Source organism: Bufo bufo, chromosome 9, assembly GCF_905171765.1.
Source record: "Bufo bufo chromosome 9, aBufBuf1.1, whole genome shotgun sequence".
NCBI classification, from domain to species: domain Eukaryota; kingdom Metazoa; phylum Chordata; class Amphibia; order Anura; family Bufonidae; genus Bufo; species Bufo bufo.
The window spans coordinates 22,169,818-22,197,786 of record NC_053397.1 but is presented as its reverse complement, the minus strand read 5'-3'; the positions used below and the strand labels follow the sequence as shown (position 1 = coordinate 22,197,786).

The following is a 27,969-nucleotide window of genomic DNA, read 5'->3' as shown; positions in this document are numbered from 1 at the left end:
CAACAACGCACCTGAACGCAGGATTGTGGCACGCTCCACAATCAACTTACAAATCTGGGTTCAGATTTGTTATTGAATATATTCGCACATGCGCCCCTACTCACAGTAATGTCGCATGCGCTAGATTAAGATTTTCTCTCGAGACCAGCAGCCATTTTATTTTGATCGCATAGTGAAGAAAGCAATTTAATGGCGGTAGAGAAACAGTCCCTCTACAACAGCTTAATTACTGTGATGAGCGAATCGGATTCGTACATAACTGAATTTTTTTCTGGAATCCGAGGGGTCGCTTTAAGCTCTTCTGATAATCAAAAGAAGCATGAAAATCGGAATATTGTGACAACACCACGTCTTAATGAAAGACGCGTTTTTTTTTTTTTTTTTAAGCTTGCGCTTTAAATAAAGACAAATAGCTTTGTTACGAAATACATTTTTTATTAATGGTGCGCAGACGTAAATTATGAATTCATATCGTCTCCTTGAAATGCTTTTCACTTTTTAACAGTCAAATTGATTACACTATGATTATTTCATTAACACACCTATCTCTCTCATTAATTTTGGTTTCTAGTTCTGCTCGCCTAATTGATGGATGTGTCTGCTGAAAAAATACAGAACTTTCTCGAAAAAAAACCTCACCCCATTATTACTGTCAGATCCGTACGGATAGGATTGGAAACAGAAACAGAAAAAAAAAGCTTTTCTTTCTTTTTTTTTTTTGGACGGGGTCCCAATTTGTAGCATAAATATTGTCAGCAGGCGATCAGTGCGTGTAATAATTACTACAAAATCATAATTTTGGGGGCTTTTGTTGTCTTTTAGTAGATTATTCCCATGAAACCATTTTCTGGGATACTTTTCATTTTTTAATTAATTTAATGTCTGTTTTTTGATTTTATTATTTTAGGTCTTTTATTGATATTAAGTGTAGATTTCACCCTTTGCAATGCAAAAGCTGACATCTGGGACAAATCCGCGAGCAAGTCTGCAAGTAACACATTCGGAATTTGGTGCAGAAAAAACTGCGGCGTGGAACATCACAAGTTAACATAAACTACACTTCTGTGTGCATGCACCCTATAAGTGATCCAACTTGAGGCACGGCACTAAGGCTAGGTCTACACGACGACATCTGTCGCGCAACATTTTGTCGCACCAATGTCGCGCGAAAATTTTTATAATGGTAGTCTATGGTGTCGCACTGCGACATGCTGCGACTGCGACACGACAGTCGCAAAAAACCCATTCAAGATGGATTTTTCTGCGACTGTCGTGTCGCAGTCGCAGCATGTTGCAGTGCGACAACATAGACTACCATTATAAAAAATGTCACGTGACACATGTTGCAGTGTAGTTGTGCCCTATGTGTCGCGCGACACATGTCATCATGTAGACCTAGCCTAATGGTGAAGGGAACCTGTCAGTATGGAAATTCAGTGCAATCTGCAGGCAGCAGGTTATAGAGCTGGAAGAGCTGAGCAGACCGACATATAGTATGATTCAGTATAATTTATAATTCATGCATTTAGACTTATTGTACACTTAGGAGTCCAGTGGGCGGTCCTATCAGCCACTAACTGCCTTCCCTGTAGGCTTAGTTATGTGGTTAGCTGAGAAGCACCGCCCACTGGACTCTTTATTCATTTAAACCATTGCCTCTTCTTGATTTAAGAGTCCAGTGGGCGGTGCTTCTCAGCTAACCACATAACTAAGCCTACAGGGAAGGCAGTTAGTGGCTGATAGGACCGCCCACTGGACTCTAAATCAAGAAGAAGCAATGGTTTAAATGAATAAAGTACAAATTATACTGAATCTTATCCCGTAAAACTATATATCAATCTGCTCAGCTCCTCCTGCTCTATATCCCGCTGCCTGCATTTTCATGGTGACTGGATCCCTTTAAGTGTGACTCAACGACACCAAGCCCAGAGACCCATGAAATAGGCAGATGATAAATTTATGGACGCCAGACAGATCTTTCACATATATTAGAAATGGCACCTGATAAGGTGGAGGCCCCGATTCAGCATTGGGGCCCTGGAGCCCGACAAAAGACACATAAATCTATGCCCCAGATTCCGCGACCTAATTATGCTCTCCTTACGACTACCTTTAATTGTGCAGACGACGCTCAGCCCTTTATTTGCAAAATGCTAACTATACGTTCCAAGAATTTAAATCAAGTCCCCTTTCAAGACGCCACATTAAAAATAAAGGAGGCAGCTGAGGTTTTATTGATTCGCAACACATCATTAAAAAATATTTAAAAAAATGCCGGGGTTTTACATGAAATATTTTTCATTTTTTTCCCCATTTCGAATACAATGGACAGATAATCATCTCAACGTGATCAGCCAAACATCTTTACTTCTCTAAACTGTTAAAGATTTTAATTATACCGGCTTCGAAGAGCAGTGGTCTAATGAGGCAATAGACTCTAGAGAACGTAAGTGGCTAAGAAGTGTGAAATGAGGCTGATAGAATTTTTTTTTTTTTTATTCACCGCGGATATTTTGCATATCAAAGAGGAGTAAATTATTGCACGACAAACCAATAACCTTCCCCGCCTTTGGGAGAGGCTGCATTAAGAAAAACAGTTAGGTCCTCGCCAGCGGCACTTTCAAGAATAATAAAAGAAAGAAAATAATAATTAAAAAATAAATAATAAAGAATAGATACATATTTATACATGAGGGGATACAAATACTTCATTTGGCTCCGGAGCCAGTATCAGTACACCCCCCCACCCCACCCCCCCTTTCCTCCACTGACTTACCGCGCACACATTTTAAAAAATGCCAATTACATTTTGATAGATTTGGTACCAAATGAGTATTTAGCTATTAGACATATTCAATTATCACATGTCCTTTAAAATTAAACCCAGGAGACAAATTAAACAAAGGGAGGAAAAGAAAAAAAAAAAGAAAAAAAGAAGGTTACGGCTCAACCCCCGCGTCCCGTTTTTGTCGAGTGCAGGCTATTATTTTCCAGCACCTTGCAAAGTGACAGTGTAGGATATATTTTTAGCAGTCGTGCTTGACAGCACTGTCTACACACTAACAATTACCTCAGAACAGAGCTGACCCTTACTCCCCTGATTCTGCATTAAAACAATGGCGCATTAAATTGTCCTCTGATGCTAACGCATCGGAGCCTCTCTGCGTATTTGCATGAAAACGCGTCGGGGCGAGGCGAGCCGAGCTTATTGCTGCACTGGTATTTAAAGGAAATGCATCTGTTAATTAGCCAAGCACTCCTTTGCAATATGAAATTGTAATGTTCCTTCCGAGGTAGGAATGCCTCTTCCAAGTGTTTTCGAGGCACAAGGCCCCCTAAAAATTCATCGGCTAATTAATTAATTCGCAAAATTAATGTGCAGGCTGTAAATTCTGCCACGCGCAGGAGACGATTTCCGCCCCCCCCCACCCTTTCGTATGGCGGGAGTTCATGCCACGGAGATTTATGGAGTTTCCGGGTTGTCGAAAGCATAAAAATAGATCAATAAAAAATATAAATAAATAAAGATATATAAATAAATAATTACAACTTTTGAAAAAAATAAATAAAAATAATGTAAAAAAATGTATTAAAATTTTTTGCTCAGGTAGAAGAGATTTCGACTCCCTATGGCAGTGCAACCCTGATAGAATTGGATCTGAGTATTGCTGCCAACTGGGAAAGATTAGAGAAGAACTACGATGTAGAAGGTAACAGGAAACGTGAAATGGGATGAGACGTGTACACACTGTGCTTGTCAATACTGATACCTATCACGAAATAATAAAATGGCCGCCGCGGGAAAGTGACAGGAGGAGGAAGTTTGATGGATCTGTAAAAAAAAAAACGGTTAATCACCACCGAGAATTTAGCAGCAGTGAGTTGATTCTTCTTCCGTCGCTGATACACGACTTACAGCAGGAGACGAGTTTTTATTTTTTTTGACATTTTATTAAATATTAGTCGCTGGGTTTGGTTTTTTTTTCCGCCGCGATGTGTTTTTCAGGACAGTTCAGTTCTCTTCATTATAGAAGAAAATGCGCTCTTCGGTTTAAAAAATGTATGTTATGGGGACAGGTGACGGATGACTCCTCGCAGAACTCAATTTCGCAAAACCTAAGTATCACCGGCTGTTAGACAAACAAAGTCAACCTCTCTTCGTCCTTGCGTTTCCGTCCCCAGGTGACCGTGTTCAAACAAGCAGAAAGTGGATTTGACGCTCATAATGACATCAGTTTCAAATTATTCTCCCTGGCCCGGGTCTATCGGCGCGGACGAGATCGCTGGCCCTAATTCGAGAAGGAGAAGGAGCTAGCAATCAGATTCCGTACTTTTCTTATAAAACGGCCCGCAAGTCTTTTAAAGGGGCGCTAACATTCACAGCTTATAAAAATCCCAGCTGCTCCCATTAGTGGCCCATCTGGATGTAAATGTTCCTCGAGGTTCCTAGCACTAGAGAGATGAGAGATATGGTAGTGATCATAGAGACAGCGAACGTCCCGGACTCCCGTCAGCCCAAATTAAGAGTTGCGCAATATTAGGAAACATGGTTACAGCGCCACTCTTGTCCATGGGCCGGTTCTGGTATTGCAGATCAGCCTCATTTACTTAAAGGGGTATTCCAATCTTATAAAGTGATAGTGTATCGCTGGTAGGAGGTCCACCCCCCCACTGAACCAGAGAATGTGCAGCGGCTGTAGTGCCGATTTACAGGAACTGTAGCAAAGCTCCATTTAAATGCACATTTAAGTGCAAAAAGATACTCATTTATTCTCAAAATTGCGGGATTCTCAGAGATCGGACCCCCACTCCCATTGTGGATAAAGTGATGGCACGTCCTGGCAATAAGAGAAAAATCCCAGTGACACTGATCCTGTAAAGCAGCCATGTTTTACCAATCTTATACAACCCCTTTATGAATAGATTGACAATTCGTGGTGTTATCAGTTGGGGGTGTCCCTACACTGATCGGAGGGTATTAGGCCTCATGCACACAAACGTATTTCCTTTCCGTGTCTGTTCCGTTTTTTTGGCGGACCGTATACGGAACTATTCATTTCAATGGGTCCACAAAAAAAACCTGAAGTTACTCCGTATGCCTGTTTCCGTATTTCCGTTCCGCAAAAAAATAGAATATGTCCTATTATTGTCCGCATTACGGACAAGGATAGGACTGTTCTATTAGGGGCCAGCTGTTCCGTTCCGCAAAATACGCAATGCACACGGACGTCATCCGTATTTTTTGAGGATCCGTTTTTTGCAGACCGCTAAATACATATGGTCGTGTGCATGAGGCCTTAGGCCCCTTTCACACGGGCGAGTTTTCCACGCGGGTGCAATGCGTGAGGTGAACGCATTGCACCCGCACTGAATCCGTACCCATTCATTTCTATGGGGCTGTGAACATGAGCGCTGATTTTCACGCATCACTTGTGCATTGTGTGAAAATCGCAGCATGCTCTATATTGTGCACTTTTCACGCAACGCAGGCCCCATAGAAGTGAATGGGGCTGCGTGAAAATCGCAAGCATCCGCAAGCAAGTGCGGATGCGGTGCGATTTTCATGCATGGTTTCTATGTGACGATCAGGATGGGGACCCGATCATTATTATTTTCCCTTATAACATGGTTATAAGGGAAAATAATAGCATTCTGAATACAGAATGCAAAGTAAATTAGGGATGGAGGGGTTAAAAAAATAAATAAAATTTAACTCGCCTCATCCATTTGTTCGCGCAGCCCAGCTCATCTTCTTTCTTTTTCTTTGAAGACCTGGGAGGAAAAGGACCTTTGGTGATGGACTATGTGATAAGCGCAGTGACGTCACCAAAGGTCCTTTTCCTCCCAGGTCCTCAAAGAAGAAGAAAAAAAAGACAAGCCGGGCTGCACGAACAAGTGGATGAGGAGAGTTAAAAATTATATATTTTTTTAACCCCCTCCATCCCTATTTTACTAAGCATTCTGTATTAAGAATGCTACTATTTTCCCTTATAACCATGTTATAAGGGAGAATAATAAAATATACACAACACCGATCCCAAACCCGAACTTCTGTGAAGAAGTCCAGGTTCGGGTCTGGGAACCAAACATGCCGATTTTTCTCGCGCGCGTGCAAAACGCATTAAAACATTGCGGTCTGCAATATGCGGAATGCACACAGTCAGTATCTGTGTTTTGCGGATCTGCTATTTGTGAATCCTAAAACACTTACAGTTGTGTGAATGCACCCTTAAAGAAATATATTAAAGGGGCGGTGCCACTAATAACACATCCATGACAAAGGGGATAAGTGTTTCATCAGGGGTCTGACCAATGAGACTCCCAGCCATCACGAGGGTCTGCAAAAGAGTGGGGTACTTTTCAGTCCCATAGAAGTGAATAGCGTGGTGGTCCTGTATGCACCCCTCCACTCCATTCTTAAATGGCACTTGCAGACCCTTGTTTCCCTTGATCGGACCCCCAGCGATCGAGCACTTATCTCCTATCTTGGGCCTCATTCACACAAAAGTGAAAAACGGCCATCATGCGACCGTCTTTAGAACCGTTTCCGTCTATGGGTCCATTCACATTCTTAACGGCCAGTGAATAGCGGGTGTCAAAAAACAGGAAGTGTCCTATTTTTTGCCAATTTTCAAGGCCTAACGGACCCAACTGAAATCAATGGGACCGTTTTTAACAGCGTTTAGACGGGAGTGAACCCGTCTAACCTCTATTAAAAACCGATGCTAAAAACGGACAGAGACGCCCAGAAAATCGATTCACACACAGATGCAAAATGGCCATGAAAAGGCGAGAGTGTGAACGTAGTCTTGGTCTTAGTAACAGGACCCCTTTAAGAAATGATTCAGGACAGAATTGGGACCCGGTGTTAGACATTTTCTGTGATTCTACATCGATACGGGATCTTCATCTAATCGATCACATTATCTAATAAAAGACGGATTTTACGGGGACTGTTAGACGGTCTCTATGTAAGGCAGGCTTCTTTATAGCGGAGCTCTGGGCCTTGTAGAAGAATCGCTCCTGCAGGTCCATTCATCAGCAGTTACAGAATAAGGTAAATCAATAGCGGGATTTTACAGCCACATTATCCGGCCCCGTGACACATCTCTTATTGGCAAACAGCTGTAATTTGTAAGGCATTGCTGGAAGAAATTCTCCCCCATCGTAATAAATGTCACCGCTGACATCAACGCTGCAAACTCAGAAGCTAAGGAACCCTTCAGCATCAAACTAAAAAATTACAGCTCAAGGGGGATTTTCAGTTTTTTGTATCTTCTAATCGTTCAAACATTACTAGTCGATTTTCTTAAAGGGGGGCTCTCGCCTCTCCTGACATGTCTGTTTGGAGTAACTGAATGCATTCCCCATGTAATAACAATTCCGGGGCATCTGTTCTTAAAGGGGTTTTCCAAGACTTTTATACTTTTTATACTATCATCTGTATGTGATCGTGGGGGTCCGACACCCGGGATCCCCGCCGATCAGCTGCTTGAGAAGGCCCCAATGCTTGCAGTATCAATCAACAGCGACGTGGGGGGGGGGGGGGGGGTCATCCAAGTCAGATGACCCCCCCATGACTGATACACAATTTAGTCCTTTGATATCAGCCATGTTAGACCATGCATGGATTCATGCAGTCTTTCCATGATGTCCTTATCACAGAGTACGGCACCTCCCTCAAGTTCACAGTCATATCCAAGTCCTCGTTCTTCATTCCAAGATGTTCCTGAAACTTTTAGAAGCCGAAATGTATGACTGATGTAAAAGCTCTCTATTACTGTACAGATAGAAATGAGCAAATCAGTTGCCGGCCAATATGTGCTTAGACCTCCCCTGTAATTCAACCGGGGGTCCCTGTAGTGAACATGGGTCTGCTCTTCTCTGCAATCTATCGTAGGAATGATGGGAAGAATCAATGTGGTTCAAGGAGGACCTTATAGCAAAAAAAATAAATAAAATGACCTCCTAAAATCTGGTGATTCCTCGGTGACAACCAACAATTCTCAACACAGATGGTCACCACTGGGAATATTGCATAGTATGTCTTCTGTAGATCTTGGAGCTGAGGAGGGTAGGCCTCCTGGCGGATCAATGACCAGAGGTACTGGCCCATTTGAAATTGACAAAAAGATTTCCCGCACCTAGTGTAACAACTGATATGCAAGTGCCAATACATATTAGATAATCACGGTAGAGTACTTGTGGCTTATTCACCTCTCTCTACTGAGACTAGACCGAGCATGCACGTGTGCATCAGACTAAGAAGGAGTAGCTTTTGGCCAAAAGAAGGTTTGGTCAATAGCTGTCTAAAGGGTACGGGAAGGTTAAATGGTTACTAGCTTTTCACACAACTTTGCATAAATCAATAGTACAGGCGACCACAAGAAACTTTGTAATATATTTTAATCAGTCAGAAATGCCTAGTTCTCCTGTTACCAGCTTCTAAATTTGAGTCCTTACTAAAACTGGCTGTACACATTATATAAAAGTCAGCCACACACAGTAGATTCGCTCTACGGTCTAATCCCACATTGAGGTCTCCTGACTTTCCCTCAATTTTGGGGTAAAGGATTAGGCTTGTTGGATTTCATTCTGCCATATCCTTTGTTCCTGTGGGAGATAACCCTCTTGTCTCACTGAAAAAAAACATGCACACTCAGTTGAGTCAAGCATGCATGCTTATAGTGGAGTCCGAAGGAATAGTTGGCCCGGCCAACAACTATCTCAAGAGTATAGCCAGCTTAACACTAAGGATCTTTTACATGACCTGGGGATCGGTGCAATTATTGGGAATGAACAATCCTACAAACACTTGTTTCCAAAAAGTGGCCTGTGTAAGGGTGCCACCAACACGACAAACACTCAAAATGATTGTGTGTGTTGGGGTGATAGAATCATTCATGCGGCACCTAAAATCAACATCTGCCTGCAGCACATAAACAAGCAAAATGAATGGGAGATGAACAAATCGCAATAAAGATCATTCAGCCCCCTTTCAATTGATAGGCGTGAGTGCCGATCAACACAGAAACTCGTGAACATTATAGAAAACACACGTTACAAACCCTTCTGATCAGAATTCTTGCAATGGTCAATTACCATGTACATGCAACCATACAAACAAAAGCAAAAATAAAAAGATCTACCAAGTTCAAAACTTTATGACCAAAATCCTACAATTTTTCTTCTACACAAGGCTGATAGAAGAAAATCAAGCTGGTTCAGAGGGATTGTGGAGAAAGAAGAAAAAAAGTATTTTAGTTGTACAAACCTTGAGCGAGAGATTGCAGTGGAAGGGTGGGCTGTCCGGGTTGGATTGAAAGGAGACCTTGGCGCTGCAGGGTCAAGAGGTGCTGCTGCTGCAGCTGTTGCATTTGTAGAAGCTGCTGTTGAAAGGCCAACTGCTGCGTCGCCACTTGCTGCTGTTATAAAAGGAAACAGAAAATTAAACATGTGAGAGGTCTGCGTTCTGCACGCTGCTATAGAGATCCCGAGATCAATGGGGGACTTTCATTTCAAAGTGCTTCTGTTTATCTAGGTTATACTTCTAGGGAGTGTAGACACGTCTTATCTAGATTATTCTGCAGTTTTAAGCAACAGAGAGGAGTAGACCTTTGTCAACCCAGCTGTCATTGAATTGAAGCACCCCATCATGCTTCAGCAACAGCCAAGCTGTGGAGAAGAGATGACGGAGAAGATAAAACTATGGGAATTACGGTTCAGTACAGCTGAAGAGGTTTTCTCTGTTGCATACATATAAAGCACAAATTAACGTATGGCAAATGGACATCCTACAGAAGAAGAAAGAGAAAGCTGCCCATTCTTGACCTCAACATTTCAATTTTTGCACCAAGTAACCTGAACAAGAAGGACAATTTTGCACACGGGTTGTGACCTGCTGAACACAGAGCCCACGTTCACAGAAAGATGCAATCAATTTGGGATGATAGTTGGCCATGTTGGATGAAACCAGTACAATAATCACCAACTTTATACTCAGGAATTAATCACCACTCAGGAAACACCATTAAACTGGGACTTCAAGTAGAGTTGATCGGACCTTATGAAGAGTTCTCGGGTACCGCAGTTTAAGAATACTGTCCATATGGTTCAAAAGAGGATCTGAGGACCAGTATAAGGATGAGCAAGTTTCTTCAAATTCATTTTGTTCGGAGTCATTCAAATCGGATACAAATCAATTCTACTTGAAATCGATTGGGTAAGAGAGAGAGAGGGAGGATGAGGGAGGGAGGAAGGGAAGAGGCAGAGAGGTCTCAAGGTGATTGCCCCCATTAAAACTATCTTGGCTAGGTGACAGGGATTGACCAGGAATTGGGGGTACTATTTCTCCTCTTGGAGAATGCCTAGTAGGTGTGAGAAGTCTTATAGGGCAGGCAACGCTCCTTTCTTGGAAAGGGATATGCAAATAAGCTTCCCTTCCAAAAAGAAAGCAAAGGTAACTTCACACGTGGCAGTAAAATCTGCCACAAAATACACCGGTGTGGATTTTTACAAAATTGCAGATTTGTAAGTGCAGATTTCTGCCCAGACTACAGTCACCACTGAAATGAATGGAGACATTCAGCTTTAGAAAATGTGCAAAAAAAAAAAATCATTATTTATGCTGCGAGGGGGAAATCTGCTGCAGAAGTTTGAAAACGCCCTAAGCCTCATTATGGAGGGAGCCTAGTAGGAGTCAGGAGTCCTATAGGCCAGGCAACGCTCCTCTGGGTTTCTGGGAAAATGATATACAAATGAGCTTTCCTTCCTTACAGAAACCCAGAGGAACGTTGCCTGGCCTATAAGACTCAGTTCGCCTACTAGGCGCTCTCCATAAGGAGAAATAGTAACCCCTGGATCCTGACCAAGGCTTCTCAGCCTAGCTAAGGCAATCATAATAAAAATAAACACATCTCTCTGTGTCTCTCTCTCAGAAGGGAGAGAATCCAGACTCCCAATAATCTAAAAAAAGGAAAGGTCCTCACAAGGCTTTCAAGGCAACACTTTCCAAACTTTTTACCATGGAGGAGTCGCTCACACAAAAATTCACTTCCTTGCTGAACTCCTAGAACTACGTAATTCCTAAGAAAAACCTAACCAAGTTCCAAAGAACCCAAAGGTTGGGAAACATCGGCTTAGGGGAGGTGAAGGAAACTTGCAAACGTTAGGACGTGTATGATCAGTTTGAGGAAGGTGGTAGAAAATTGAATCCAAAAATAATGAGAAATCTGGCCAAGGACACATCGAATTAATAAAAAAAGAGCTCTAAGGTAAATATTAATAATCATGGGGAGGTAGGGGAGGTAGAAGGAAACTATTATTTTTTTGGCCTCTACCTGCCCCCACCAAACGCCCCTTTTACCTTTGTGAAACTAATACTTCTGCCAACATTTAAAAAATAAAAATAAATTAAAAATCCTATAACCGGTTACTATGAAATCATTAATTATATTCAACGCAAGAGACGTAGCTGCCTGTCTCCGCCGGGATTCGAACCGTGAACCTTGGAGGTGTTAAGTGAACATGCTGCTTTTCTCAGCGCGCCGCCCGAGATGCTTTTAAGTACTCTGTTTATCACTCCTGACATAAATAAATGAGAAAAAAAAATCAGACCTTTGAAGAAGAAAAACTTCATCTAATATTGTTAATTAGCCATGACAAACGATGAAATAACATTGTAAATCTTTCATAGAAACAGCGACTCGATTTTAATTACACACATTCATAATTTAGCAAACAACATCTTACTTGAGCAGGAGTACACTACTCCAGGCTCTAGACAAGACGCATCGACTCCACCGCCAAGTACAGTTTCTATCCCCGCCGTTTCTTGAATCGCCTTTTTTTTTATATATTTTTTGTTTCCCTTTGTTCTTGGCGGACCCAGGCGAGCGATTGGACTTGATAAGTATCTTTCTAAAGTTATTTATCGCACAATGGGAGGATGACAAAAACTTTTGTTGTCTCAAACATCAACACGTTGCGCCCGTGTCTAGCTTTTTTTTTTTTTTTTCATTGTGCCAATTGTAAGAAGGGATGGGGGGGGGAGAAGAAAAAAAAAAGGAAAAAAAAAAAAAAAGCCACAACATCATAATACTGTAGATTTCCTCTGTAATTATTCCAGGAGATAGAGAGATAACGCCGTGCACTCGTACAATAAATAGAAGGAAATTATCTAATATCCCCAATCTGCTGGGAATAATATCAAGGTGGAGATCTTACACACTCCACGCAGATCTGCTGGAGAAAGCAGAATTAACCATTTCAAGGATGATCCAAAAAGAGTTTGTGTAGAGCTAAACTCAACTCAAAAATGGATTTCTGAAGGCTCTAGAGTCTAGATGGAGGAGGAAGAAAGGTTTGAATATCCTTGAATGCCTTCAAGAGGATCGGACACCTCTCCTGATTTAGGAAAGACTTGAATTCCTCGTGATCTAACAATTCTGGATCAAATGTAAATTTTTTTAATAATCCTGTGCCGTACTTTTCCTCTATTAGGCTAGGACTACACCACGACATTTGTTGCGCGACAATTTTTATAATGATAGTCTATGGTGTAGCACTGCGACATGACAGTAAATCCATCCAAGCAGCGCGACACCATAGACTATCATTATAAAAATTGTCGCGCGACACATGTTGCAGTGTAGTTGTGCCGTATGTGTCGCTCGACACATGTTGTCGTGTAGCCCTAGCCTTATTCCTCTTGGAACATTTATGATTAAATTGAAAACTGGGCGTCACCATTCAACTCATCAGAGGGGTGTGTTCTTGATCAATCTGACATAGTCAGCACAGATTGGATAGTGTCACAGAATGAAGGGACACACCCATACCCAGTTAACACCAAGATGCATTCATAAATTCCTAGGAAGAATAACAGAGGAGAGACCGGTCACCGCTCCTAATTTAGAAAAGGCTTGTATACTCCATGATATAACCATTCTGGACAATTTTTTTTAAAACTATGTATTGTTTTGTTCCTCTGTTATTCCTCCTGGGTGTTAACATTTACCTTCTGGAAGGGGTGTGTTTCAGTCAGCACTGATTGGAGAGTGTCAAAAACTGCAGGGATAAACCCTGGGAGCACCAGAGGTATTCATAAATTCCTAAGAGGAATAACAGAGGAGAGACCGGTCAACACCCCTGATCTACCAAATGCTTGTCTGATCGGTGGGGGTCCCACACCCGTCAGCTGTTTGAGAAGGCATCGGTCACATGGCCTAGGGCGATAACCAAGCACATTCGCTATACAAATGTACGGCGCTGTACTTGGTAAGCTGAGAGAAGGCCGCGGCGCTACTGCGAGTGCTGGTGCCTTCTCAAACAGCTGATTGGCGGGGGGTCAGCTATTCTTCAACTCACCAAAACCGAATCCACTCATCTAAATCTGGACTAGAACATCACGACTAACTGTACTGACGCAACATTGGAGAAGACCTCCCTGTACATTCTTATTGTATAGGACTGTGCGATATCTCACCAAGTTGGAGGACCTTTCGGAGGACAAGAATAAACAGCCCCGACTGCTCACAAACCCCACCGCCAAGGAATGAACTAATTCTAAATTCTGAGACGGCTACTTGAAATAAACGCATAAAATGCAATAAACGGCACAAGTGACAAATGAGGAGCGAGTGCGCCGGACAACTTAGGGAGCTGACGCGATAAGGATGATGTATGGAACTGAAAATGGACACATCTTGTCCTTTATAAACAATTCTATCATATAAGAAGGAAAATTCACATGTAGCGAGGACAAACCAAACCCGATCACCTGCTCTTCTAGAGATCAGAAGCACGCTTTGGCTTTGCCGGATCAGAGGCTTCACTGTGTATTCAGATGGGATGGAAAATTCTACTTTAATTTTTGCAAGATCTCGCCAATGACTGGAAGGTTTTATTACTAGAAACAGCGCCATTCTTGCCTATGGCCATGCCTGGTATAGCAACAGTCATGTAAATGAAACTAAAAGGTGACCGTTCATTTCAATAGCCAAAGAAGTTTTCGGCTGACAGCTATTTTTAAGTCAATCCCCATACACATGCACACTCAGTTCGTCTGAGCATGCACTGGGGAGAGCGGAGTAAGCTGCTGCCAGACACCTGCATCGGGCATTAAAATTCAACATGCTCAATCCTTCTTTCTCCTGAAAGAGTTACAGTAGGTGGCCTCCATATGTATTAGATAGTTGACTGCATCCAAAATCAGTGGGTTCAGCTGACGTTAGTATAATGTGCCACCTTAAAGGGTTTTTTGAGAGTACAAAGATATCCTCAGGACAGGTCATCAATATCTGATATCTTGTACCCCCCCAAACAACTTTTTGAAGAGGTTACGGAGCTCCATTTATTGGCCACATGGCCTATGTGCAGCTCAGTCCCATTCAAATGAATGGGCCTGGGCTGCAGTACCAAGCACAGCCACTATACAATGTACGGCGCTGTGAGGAGGCCGCAGCACTGTACCCTGATCGGTTCGAGGTCATCCAAAAACAGACATGGAAAATTCACAGTTTTTGATCCTGCCACGTGTGCACAAAAATCCTGTGACTTTTTGCCTTTTTACGCTGTTCTCTCCATTTCTGAAAAATGGGTGGAAAAGTGGTCATGGGTGGCTGTGTTAATTTTTAAAAGTTGCAAAAAATAGGTGCAATTTAACCTATGACAATGCAGACACAATGCAAAACCGACCTCAAAAATTCCCCTCATGACAGACCTCCCCATGTCTCTTGCAACTTTCGTCTCCGTAGGTCATAATTGGAGTCGCATCAACACCATGATTTACCGCGACTTTCACGTCGCCCCAATCTAGGAGTATAGCTTGTAAGCCCACTTGGGTCGAGCTGCCAATACATATAAGACAAATATTTGCTGAATTGGCCGATTATGACCACTTCAGACTATGACTGCTAAAAATGTGATCTTTTAGGTTGGGCTTTTGCGGCCATTGTGGGTTAAAAATGGAAGCTTATGGCATGATTTATCTATCTTCTGAATAGGTCATCAGTATCTGATCGGTGGGGGTCCAACTCCAGGTACTGATCAGCTGTTTGAAGAAGCTGCTGCACTCCGGTGAGCGCTGTGACCTCCGAGCAGCTTACCAAGCACAGCGCCAGGGGTGTAGGGGAAGCAGGAGAAGTTGCTGCTTTGGGGCTCAAACTCAGAAGGGGCCCTCACGGGAGGAGGACTAAGTGATTTGATTGTCAGGGCCTCCTCAACAGTATAATACAATGACCTTATTTACAGAGACACCGTAAAAAACGGATGGAGCGGCTGCCGGACCTAGTCAGAGAGCAATTTTGACTAGCCACAGGATTGAGGGTTGTATAGGAAGAGGGGGTTGCAAAGAGTATCCGCGTGGGGCCCAGTCCAAAAATTTGTTGTGGGGCCCAGTTGTTTCCAGTTACAGGACTGCACAGCACCATCCATTGTGTAGCGGCTGTGCTGGGTACTCAAGGCCTATTCACTTGAAGGAGTCTGAACTTCGCCTAGAACATGTGACCGATGAATGTGACGTCATTGACCTAAGTCTCTTCAAACAGCTGATTGGCGGTGTGTGCCGGTAGTCGGACCTGCACCGATCAGATGCTGATGAACTATCTTGAGGAGCATTAAACCCGTGTACAACCCCCGTTGATCAGTCTAGCGATCCGGAGGATGACCGATCAGCTACACATGTTAGGTATATGGTGGCTTTATGAACTGAGGAAAATATAATTATTATGTAACAAATGACACTACGTCATAATAATAATAATAATAATAATAATAATAATAATAATAATAAATTAGCCCATTTTACATGAGAACGGGAACCTTCCGTGGACCTGAACTGGTCGTGTGTCTGCTATCTGCACGGAGGTTAATACCAGCTTTCCACATTACAGAAAGGCAGGATATAAAAAGTATACAGGACGCATTGTCCATGAAAGTTTAGAGGAATCTATGTTGCCAAACTGCGCTCCCCACCCAGTTACCAAACACAGGATACAAGTTTTTCTGTTTACTTCTCACAATTGAATGCTCACAAAAAAGGTCTCTGCCGGGCTCTGTTGACAGGTCAGTAGCCAGTGTTAAAATACTGAAATATCCTGATAAAACTCGCAGTTCTGTTCCCCTCCCTTAAGCGCCTGTCAAAGGTCTGTTTTCCTTTCTTGGGTTACTCCCTACAGCCTAACATAAACTGTCATACCGCGGGAGGACAATGCGGCCGGTTACACTTTGTTTCTGATAACCTAGGTTGCTGGATTTGTATTTCATCCCAATACTGGACTTTTCCAATAGAATAACTTCTTAAAGGCAATTACCGGTAATCCTCAAATTAATATTTTTTATTTTATTTTAACCAATTAAAACCAAATAGTGAAACCAATTTAGAGATTTCTTTTAAAACCGCCGCATGGACTGGTTTCTGGAGATTACTCATAGGGGAGGAGTGTTGTGGGCATGCTCTATGATCTGCGCAGAGGTCGTTGTGCAGGGAGGGGGAGTGGATAGGCTGTGTCCATAATCGATTATGAATGGTGGATTGTGTGCGAGATGAGAGAGAGATATATATATATATATATATATATATATATATACACACACACACACACACACTAGCAGAAGGACCCGGCTTCCCACAGGAATATTTCATCTATTTAATTTAATGTTTGTGTATGTCATTAAAAGATATCGACAGTATCCACTATAACCGTGATCTCCACAGAGGCCTGCCCCCTGAACAGTAACATCCACAGCACCCTCCCCTTTAACAGTGACCTCCACAGCAGCCGCCCCTTTTAGTGACCTCCACAGTACCCTGTCTGGTTAACAGCGATTTCCTCAATAACTAGCCCCCTTAACAGTGACCTCTACAGAGCTCTGTACCCTTAAAATCTGACCTCCACAACACCCCGCCCCCTTAATAGTGACCTCTACAGCACCCCACCCCTTAACACTGACCTCCATAGTGGACCGTCCCCATAAATGTGACCTCCACAGTTCCCTGTCCCCTTAACAGAGACCTCCACAGTGCACACCCCTTTAACAGTGACCTCCATAGCATCCCGCCCCCTTAACAGTGACCTTCACAGCAGCTGTCCCTTCATTAGTGACCTCCACAGTACCCCATCTCCTTAACAGTGATTTCCACAATAGCCCATCCCCTTAACAGTGGCTTCTACAGCAATCTGCCCCTTAAAACTGACCTCCATAACGGACCGTCCCCTTAACTGTGACCTCCACAGCAGCCTGCCCCAAGGGTGGCTAAAGGTCCGGATTTAGGCCGAACAGTCCGGCTTTCAGACTCCCCATCTGGCACAGGGCCTGAAAGGACACAGGGATGTTCTTTTGAACAGCTCACTCTCAGACAGGACCACAGCACTCCGCTCCCTTAACAGTGTCATCCACAGCGCCCTGCCCCTTTAAAGCTGACCTACAGCAGTGAAGAAAAATGGCTGGGTTGTTATGGAAACCTGGTGTAAAACTGTGTGTATGTGGAGACTAAGGACCTGCGAGCTTCAATTGGCTGATAAGGGACATGTGACCGTGTGTACGGCAGTTGGGATATGAAGAGAAAGACCTGGCTAATGTAGGTCATGTGATGTGCCATATTTGCATTTTTTTGGGAATATCTCAGGAACGGTACGTGCTAGAGAGCTGTGACCCCCACAAGATTTCTTTCCAGGTAGCAAGGAATGTGTATACCAAGTTTAGTTGAAATCGATGGTTGGGGGGAGTGATGTGGTTATAATTCCAAGTGGTGATCGTTGGAACCAGGGGCATTGGACAATGTACTAAGGACATGTGTCCCAAGACTAACATTGCTACTGGGAATACTAAAGTCATAACTTACAGGGGTTGTCAAAGAGTCAGACAGACCTCCCAGAGTGGTTGACCCACTGGTATCACACAGGGACACATGACACGTCACATGATACACGAGAACAGGTCACCGCCATGGCCTGTGATTAGCTGCGGCATCATATATCCCCTTGTCGACTCAACATGGCAAGGAGAGAAAGAGCTGGCCCGGGATGCATTAGACCCCAAACCCAGCGGCAGAGACCAGATAAGTATGATCTCCACAGTCGGTCTGGGGGGTCTATCTGACTCTTAGATAAGCCCTTCAAAGCTCCATCTACTATGTGCCATTTAGAATGGTGGCATCTATTTAGGTGGCATAGGGATCTTTGGGTCCTTACATACTAGGGACCGGGTTAGACTGCCACCACTGCATCCCCTATAGCTACACCACTGTTTAATCTAAAAATTCACACAGAGCATAAAGCTTGCTTTACTAATTCATTGGTGTTTTCCAAAATTGTAGTACCTCCTATGCTTCACCATTCCAATCGTTGTTTGACCTCCCATGCTGGAGCCAATTCTTGACTATTACTACAGTAGGTCAGGTATAGCAAGAGCAAAGTCTTTCTGAAAACTGAAGTGCCTTAGTACTCAAAACCATATGGCAACTTTTTGAAATGTCATAGAAAACCTAAACTTGCTTGTAGTGACTTGGATAACCTTGTCTCCAATAATGAAACCCTTACAGCCAAAACAATGGTGAACCCCTTTCTAGTGGAAGCTTCTACGATCAGATGATATCAGCAGGTGAACTTATGAGTTGAAGCTTGTTAACCCAACCACTGTAGGGTAGCTATCAAAAACAAAGGGGTCCCAGATACCTTTAGTCCTCCGAAGTCAAGGGTCATGCTGGGCTTGGCTATCAGAGAGAAGTGCCCATAGGTTGAACTTGACTGAATTTCCCATACAACAAAGGCCTGTATGAAGTGCAGTAGATGGTTCTCATGACTTCTAGTACTGCCTCACTCACAGTCTCTAAATGTCACAGGTCTCCAGAAGCAAAAACAGCTAAATAAACAGTATCAAAGACAAACAAGAGTGCAAACACCTCTCTATAGAAGATGTAATTGTGAGTTTCCATTCTACAGGGTTGACCAGGCGACCAGACAAATTAAAAATTCAAGGCAACTGCATCTTTAACAATGGAGGTCAAGAAAAGGAGACCAGAGCCAAACTGCTAATTGGGTGAGAGGTCTCTTAGACAAACAACAAACCTAGACCTTAATTATCTACTAAGACAGCTGCATGGTTCCACCGTAGTCCTCTCGTAGTCCCCACTGATTCATCTTGTACATGCACACTCCAAGGATACAAGACGTTCCATGATGGACATGCTGGCTATCAGTGACTGTAATTCCCTTGTGCTGCCGGCATAGGAAAAGGAGGCTGATAACGGAGGGCTGTAAAGTACGCCTCTATAGATGTTGAAGGATGCATTTAATCAGCTGCCTGTCCTGGACATGACAAGATGTAGAATGCATGGCGGAGACATCTGGATTATAAAGAGTCGAGGCTAGACTTTCCTTCACCCAGCCCTGTGTATAAATACCCTAGGTAAGACAGAGAGGCTCGCTGGTGCCTTATCTGCCACCCTGGGAACATGCCCCAAATTTAATGAGTCAAAAAAGACCAAGAACAAGGAATGTGCAATCTCTGTGTGACAGTTTACTGAGTTAATGAACAAAACTGATAGGGACGGAATATAGGGAAGCAGAAGAGGCAGATGCCCTCCTAGAGCTTTAACCATCTAAGGGCTTCTACCACCTTTCTCAAGCTGATTCACAAGTATCCGATACCTGAGAAACCTAGCGCCCGAGCACTGTTATCTGGTCATCATAGAGGCCTGTTATCTAGGCAATGTACAGCAGAAGTACTGGGCACTGTATGGCATTATTATTTAGGGATCATACGAAATGTTATTTAAGCAGCATGGTGACAATTTGCTCACTGTATGGTGGTATCATTGTGCTCACCATATGGTAGTATTATTGTGTTCACTATATTGCAGTATTATTGTGTCCACTGTATAGTGGTATTGTGTTCACTGTATGGTGGTATTATTGTGTTCACTCTATAGCTGTATTATAGCGTTTACTGTATGGTGGCATTACTGTGTTCTCAGTTTGGTGGTATTATTGCACTCACTGTATGGAGGCATTATTGTGTTCACTTTATAGCAGTATTATTGTGTTTACTGTATGGCGGTATTATTGTGTTCTCTGTATGGTGGTATGGTGTTCTCTGTATGGCGGTATTATTGTGTTTACTGTATGGCGGTATTATTGTGTTCTCAGTATGGTGGTATGGTGTTCTCTGTATGGCAGCATTATTGTGTTTACTGTATGGCGGTATAATTGTGTTCTCAGTATGGTGGTATGGTGTTCTCTGCATGGCAGTATTATTGTGTTCTCTGTATAGTAGTATTATTGCACTCACTGTATGGTGGTAGTATTATTGCCAGTGGCATAACTAGAAATGAATGGGCCCCACAGCAAATTTTTGAAGGGGGCCACCTGCCTACCCAGGAACTTCTTGGCAGCTCCCCTCCTCCTGTGCAACCCCCACTCCTGTGGCTAGTCAGAATCACTCTATCAGATGAGGCCCGTCTGCCGCTGTCTGTCTATTTTCTACAGTGTCTCTGTATATAATGTCATATTTAGGGGGTCCTGACAAAATAGTTTAGTCTTCCTCCTGGATGCATCCTTTGAGTTTGGGCCCCAAAGCAGCCACTTTCCCTGCTTCCCCTATAGCTACGCCCCTGATTATTGCGCTCTCTGTATGGCAGTATTATTGCGTACACTGTATGGTGGTATTATTGTGTCCAATGAATGAAAGTATAATTGTGTTGCCTGTATGGTGGTATTATTGTGTCCATTGTATGCTGGTATTATTGCACTCACTGTATGGTAGTATTTTGGTGTTCTCTCTATGGTGGTATTATTGTGTCCATTGTATGCTGGTATTATTGCACTCACTGTATGGTAGTATTTTGGTGTTCTCTCTATGATGGTAGTGACGCTCAGCTAATTAAAAAAATAAAAGCTAAATTATTGTAAGATTCTCCAGGATGATTACAAGTAAGCCATGTTTTCTCTGTCACCACACACAGCGGGGGCCTCGTTCAGTACACGTTCAGCAAGGGTACAGAAACCCAAATAATTCTCAGTAACAATTCTGACAAAGATCTGGTTCCTCGAAATGCTGTTAATTAGCAACGCTCGTTCTTTCCCAATGGGAGGAGCCTTCTAAAAGTGCTGCTAAATAGACAGATGCTCGCAGTGATTTCATACGGTTATCTGAAACTCTGGCTGCGTCGAACATGAGAAAACATGACACTAAAGGTTATTTTAACATTAAGTCATGTAAAAAGGAAACGGCCTAATAAAAGAGGTTATTCCTCCGCACTCCGGGGAATAAATGTGTCGCTACTGGGAGGGACCTTTTCCTGTCTATCTCGGGCCAAGCAGAACATTTAATTTGTCTATCACATGGCGTTCATACTGGACATTTGCTTTTCCTCCCAAAAAAATACAAAACAATAAAGAGAACAATGGCCACAAGGACCGCTGACCCAATGATGCAAACCGGGGAAAAGTCCCCCTCATTCTGACCCAAACCTCACAGCAGGGGGGGGGGGAAACAACACGAAAAAGAATACAAAAATGAGCCTAAAATACAGTAGAAAGCAGACGGAGCTCTGCCTAATATGCCAAGTAAGAGGTTAACAAGATGTGGCAGGTGACTTAAGACTCGCATTGTCTCTCGTAAAAAATAAAAAAAAATTGGAGTTAAAGGATCCTAAAGGAAAAACAAATTTTTTTTTGATGCCTTTGAAAAGATAGAGGCACAAAATAACAACAGGGGGCGAGTGGCTGTCAGCCACAAGGGAAAAGATCCATAATTCTTATTCTCCTTTTTGAAGGCTGTTAGAAATCGGATTCGAGCAGAAAAAAAAAAAAAAAAAAAAAGAAAAAGACCGGCAGAAGGAGCGGGCAACCCTCTGGAGGTTACAGCCATTTCCTGTGATCAAGAATAATGCGCTTCAAAAGTTGGTTTTTACCAATTCTGTTGATCAATTGCGCCTCCTCCATCTAAAGTCGCGCTTTTTATTTTTTTCCTTTTTTTTTTACCCTGTTTACATCTGATGTGACTCAATGACAAGCGGTGTCTGAGCCGCCGAAACAGAACTGTCATGTTGATTTATGAGTGCGTCAAACCACGACTTGTCCAAACTGAAGCTCGCAGTTCATTAATTACAGAGTTGTGACTTTGAAGTCGGCTCTCAGACTGTGGTTTCTAACATTTGGCTTAATTTGTATGCTCTCGAATGTGGATCTCTAAGGGGAGAGGGGAAGAAAAAAAAATAATTCCCTTCTTGTCTTTGAACTTCTTTTGACCGCACAATAATCATCCCTTTGTCCACAGTGATGCCTGCATCTCAGAGTCATTAACACTCATTGAATTGCTACTGATGAATAAGCCCTACTGAATTAAAGCAACAGCCAGCAAAACAAAGCTAAGAGCATTTTGCACCGCGATATCTCCCAATTACATGCATTTCTCTCCTTGTGCCATTTCCATTTTAATTACTGTTAGCCCGTTAGATTTACATTTTAGACACTTTCTAATCTGTTTCCCTTTTTTTTTTTCTACAGGACTGGAGCGCTCCCCCGTAATGAAATGGATGGGCAGAGACAGAACGCATGTGTCCCTCTCAATGCAGCAACCTGCCCCCCGCTGGCTTTGTTTAGCTGGGGCACCAACTTCTGGGGCTGCCTCTGGAAACCTTGTGTCTTCCAGACAAGATTTGTAGCTCTTCATTTATAGGTCACAGGTTTTTTTTGTTTGTTTTTTTTATACTTGTTTAAGGCTACTTTCACACTTGCATTTACATTTTCCGGTATTGAGATCCGGCAGAGGATCTCAATACCGGAAAAAAACCGGGGACAAAATGGAACTGAACGGAGTGCCCCAAAAAGCTTTCTGTTCCATTTGGTTGCGTTCCCACACCGGACAGCAAACCACAGGAAGCTGCTGTTTTCTTTCTGTCATGGGATGCGGAGCAAGACAGACCCACAATGCAAGTCAATGGGGACGGATCCATTTTCTCAGACACAAAAGAAAACGGATCCGTCCCCAGTTGACTTTTCAATGGAGTTCGTGACGGATCCATCTTGTCTATGTTAAAGATAATACAACCGGATAGGTTCATAACGGATGCAGATGGTTTTATTATCCGTAAAAGAAGCGTTTTTGATGATCCGTGACGGATCCAGCGAAAATGCAAGTGTGAAAGTAGCCTTAGTAGGGTGAAGGTGCACATCTTATTTGCTTGTGCTAAGGAGCAACTGCAACATTCATGCACCCACTGACAGAGAAGGAGCGAGAATGGGAAAGAGCGAGAATGGGAAAGAGCGAGAATGGGAAAGAGCGAGAATGGGAAAGAGCGAGAATGGGAAAGAGCGAGAATGGGAAAGAGCGAGAATGGGAAAGAGCGAGAATGGGAAAGAGCGAGAATGGGAAAGAGCGAGAATGGGAAAGAGCGAGAATGGGAAAGAGCGAGAATGGGAAAGAGCGAGAATGGGAAAGAGCGAGAATGGGAAAGAGCGAGAATGGGAAAGAGCGAGAATGGGAAAGAGCGAGAATGGGGAAGAGCGAGAATGGGGAAGAGCGAGAATGGGGAAGAGCGAGAATGGGGAAGAGCGAGAATGGGAAAGAGCGAGAATGGGGAAGAGCGAGAATGGGGAAGAGCGAGAATGGGGAAGAGCGAGAATGGGGAAGAGCGAGAATGGGAAAGAGCGAGAATGGGAAAGAGCGAGAAGACGGGAGTGCAAGAGAATGAGAGATTTATAGACAGAATGAGAGAGAGAGAGAGAGAGTACAAGAGAGAACGACAGTGTGAGAGAAGGAATGAGAGGAAGAGAATGAGAGGGAGAATGTGAGCGAGAGAATGAGTGTAAGCACCTTTGATTTGGGGTGAATTTATTCGGATAAGAGGTTAAAGGTGTTCTCCGGGCTTTTTCATATTTATGACCTGTCCTCAGGATAGGTCATCAGTATCAGATCAATGGGGGTCCGGCACCCGGGTCGATCAGCTATTTGAGGAGTCTGCACGCGTTGTGCACACGTGCCATCTCCCTTCTCTCTTCCTGTCCCATAGACAGCAGCAGTGGACAGGAAGAGAGACCGCACGTGAGCACAATGCACGCCGTCACCTCACACAGCTGATCAGCAGGGGTGCTGGGTGTCGGACCCCTCCCCCCCAATATGATATTAATGACCTATCCTGAGGTCATCAATATGAAAAAGCCCGGAGAACCCCTTTTAATTTGCCTGAATGTGTCCTGAATCAAATTTTAAGAAATTCCCTCATCTTTAGTCTCTATATTTCATTATTTTTTTATTATTTCTGGTTGTTTATATTCCACAGCACTGTGCACACACTGGGGCCGATTTCACAGGTAGTCAATACAATTTGACCAAGGACATCTGCATGGAGTTTGTATATTCTCCCCATGTTAGGTGTGGGTTTTCTCCCGGTACACCGCTACCCTCCAAAACAAACTGATCGGTTAATAGGTTTCCTATGAAATTGGCCCCAGTGTATTTGTCCAAGATAGATAAATTACATTGTAAACCCCCATTGGGGAACTGTGACTGGGTCATCTATATGAACAAGAGTTTAGGGTTCCTTGGTGGGATCTCTAACTGGTTGAGGGTTCCTGGCTCAAAACTATTTGGGAACTAAAATTGTTTCCAATAAAAGAACAGGGTAGAAGCAGGGAATATACATTTCCTGGTGCTGCTCTGCACATTACCACCAGTATGGATACTGTCATTGGGCTAGCACACACAGGCTGTTATATACAACCGGTATCTACAGATAGGAACTTATACGTTATTTGCATTCTTCACAACTTCCCTAGTCTATTTTTGATACTACTTCTTATAAAGAATAGTTCCTGTAATAACCTAACGAGAAGACTGAGAATTCAGCTTACTAATAGACTTAAGGCGGGTTTACATGAGCCGACCAGAAAGCCGATTGTCGGGAAGGAAGCGTTCCTTCCCGACAGTCCACTGCTCCATCGGTGAAGGAGACCGCTGCATGTAAATCTCCTTCACAGTATGAGGACAAGGGATGACTCATCCTCATACAGAAACCGCATGATCTGCTGCCCAGAAACGATGATTGGTGTGCCCTCATGAACGACAGGAACACCCCATGAACGAGAATTTCGCTCTTTCATTGGGTAATCGGCGGCAAATTTAGACGGGCAGATTGTCAGGAATGTGCGTTTGCAGGAACGTTCATTGACGATAATCTGCCCGACAGTCGGGCAGTGTAAATCTACCTTCAGATGCTCCTGTAATAAAATGCCCCCAAAGCTAATGCTTTCTACCAGATAAGATCCTACAGTAGATCACTAATAAGTCACAAAGACTTGTCAGGTTGTTAAGACCTTCTTATGTGCACCAGACATGTAGTTTGTGCCACCCCAGTTCAACTGGAATCTGAAAAGATGAATGAGAGGGCTCACAATGGTGCTGGCCACATGAAGGCATATGCTGGCCTGTTTGCATAAATAAGCACGACTGCTTGTCCTATTTATACCACATTTCACAGTTCATTATATCGGAGATGTAGGCACAACGCCCACACCACATGGGACCAGGCCAGTCTGGTGGGCGGATGACTGTGGTAATTGGTCAGCTACATTTTACGTGTCATCTGACTGATTCTCATGAAATGCTAATTGGACTTGTGCTTTTGTCTGTACAATTTGGCTGGAACACATCAACCGCATCCAAAATGCATCCATTTTAGGTTCTAAGCCAATATTGACTACAAGGTGGTTTACGTATCCGTTTGGCTTTAATAACATCATTGAGCCTCATGTCAGTAGTGTACATATAACCGAAGGGCCCCAAAATAAGATCAAAATGGGGACCTATTACATTGCTGGATTTAACCCCACAGAACCCCATTGAGCTTCATAGGTGTCACTAGTCAATGGTGCACATACAACAGAAGGGGCCCAAAGTAAGATCAAAATAGGCCCCATTATGTTGTAGGATTTAGCTCAATAGATCTCCACTAAGCCCCAAAGGTTCACTAGTCCATAATGTACATACAACAGAAGGGACACAAAATCAAATCAAAATGGGACCCCATTAGGTTGCTGAATTTAGCCCCCCAGGACTAGCCTAATGCCAGTACCAGCCTAGTGCTCGCTTCCCCATCCATGAACTTTTCCATTACCCGTTGACCGATATTCCTCATTTGCATTCTACCAATACAAATCCTTTGCAGAGATGAGTCCTATACAGGTTCTGATTACCCACTAGCAAATGGGATTAGACCTCACACACCTGGGCGCTCTCTCTTTTGAGTCCCCAAAGCAGCCACATGGCCTGCGGGTCTTTCTCACTCGACAGTTATCGCATTTCTTTATGTAGCACTTTGAAGACCCACTGAAAGTCATATGTTCAAGACTGGTCTTCTCTACTCTAGGATGGGGTGGGTTGTAGTGTACCGATTCTGACTGTTGGAAAACACGATATCTATGGAATTTTTTTACCCAACATATCCTTCAACGTAGATTTTAAATTAGTTCCTTTTCCCCCAAAACTTCAAGCATGGGTCACTCATTTGGTAGCTTAGGCTGGGTGCATACGGGACCTGTGCTTGCTCACCCCCTGGACTGATCTGGATCAATCCTACTAAATGTTGATATGGACCATGCCGGAGTAAAGATGGCCATACCCTTCAGACTCAGGTCAGTTAAACCCACCGATTGGGGAGGGAACAGCCTAATGTAAGATGTTGGTGCCAATGTGTGACAGATGTCAGGGAAAAAAAAACGTATAGGCATGTTGAACTTTAACGTGCCTAAATCTTTGTTCTCAAGGAAAATATGGCGACCACCAGAGGTTTTGGCAGCAAATTATTCCTCCCCCTCTCCCCATTGAGAACAGACACTGAACCAAGCATGCATACTTCGCAGCCGAGGGATCGGCAACAATAGCTGTCGAAGGAACATCTTGTCGACAGCTATTAAAAGGTGTATGGCCACCTTAACCACCTGGAATACCGTACTGCTAGGGCTATATCCACATAGTGAACATAGTGATATGGTTCTTACTATAATATGGAAATCGCCTTTTCACAAGTAGAAATGGGGCCAGCGACTGAAAGGAGAGGGAGGTTAAAACAATACCCCATGATGGGCCCAAATGAGTCAAGTCAAGTTGCACACAAGCTTCTCCTTACCCTTCTACATAGCACAGTATAATAGTTTGCTAATGGACAAAATACAGAGAGCGACCATGACCCATGGGCCAAGTCGACAATGGAGAAAATTGCAAATAAACTGCATCCACACAATCATGATTTACCTCTTTCGGCTGCTTTCCTGCATGTTGTTGCTGTAACAGCTGAAGCTGCAATTGCTCCTGTTGTTTCTTATAAAACTCCTGAAGCTGCTGCTGTGAGAAAAAGGGAAACCAGTGTCAGTTACCATGTACCTGGTGACAATTCTGTACTTTTTTTTTGTGTGGCGTGACACAAAAGAGATTTGAAAAATAGCATTCTTTTATCTGGAATGGTCTGACCTTTTCGTTTGATATCTGACAATAAATTCAGCATGCTCAGGCTGTTCTTGGCATCGCAGTTCGGAAAGTAATCTACAAATTGTACTGATAGGAAACATGGTGTATTATATTTTTTCTCTCTCTCTCCCTTCTTCCCCCTTGTGCAGACTAATTAAAATAAAGCAAGGGATGACCTATGTTTGTAACAACAAAGACACCGTGCCCTTGGAGAGGAACATGGTAAATCTCGCCTGTACGAAGCAAGCTTTCATTTAAAATGATGCGTTTCAAGTACGTCTACCTCCGGCCACTGTATACATGTACCTTAATCCACTCAATTTCATTAGAAGGGATGAAAAAAAGAGATGACTGAAGTAAAAGGGAACCAGAAAAAAGCAAATGGAACCCATTGAAAAAAAATGGTATAAAAATAATAATAATAACCTATCTGCTTATAAATGGGAAGTGGACATGTCCTTCATACAAAATAGGTCATCAAGTGCATATATCCAATGCCTT

The 27,969-nt window shown here is 43.2% G+C and overlaps 1 protein-coding gene across 12 annotated transcripts in view; it reads right to left on the bottom strand.

Annotated features, from left to right (window-relative positions):
• FOXP1 (forkhead box P1) overlaps positions 1 to 27,969 on the bottom strand; it is a 655,361-nt gene that overhangs the window by 79,658 nt on the left and 547,734 nt on the right. For 9 of the 12 annotated variants that reach the window (XM_040408625.1, XM_040408630.1, XM_040408627.1 and 6 more), the window contains 2 exons: positions 27,256 to 27,345; positions 9,275 to 9,425 (listed from right to left, as the gene is read on the bottom strand). In XM_040408625.1, the coding sequence (XP_040264559.1) occupies positions 9,275 to 9,425; positions 27,256 to 27,345 (241 nt within the window). The remainder of the gene's footprint in view (positions 1 to 9,274; positions 9,426 to 27,255; positions 27,346 to 27,969) is intronic. The other 3 variants (XM_040408629.1, XM_040408631.1, XM_040408638.1) reach the window with 1 other exon arrangement.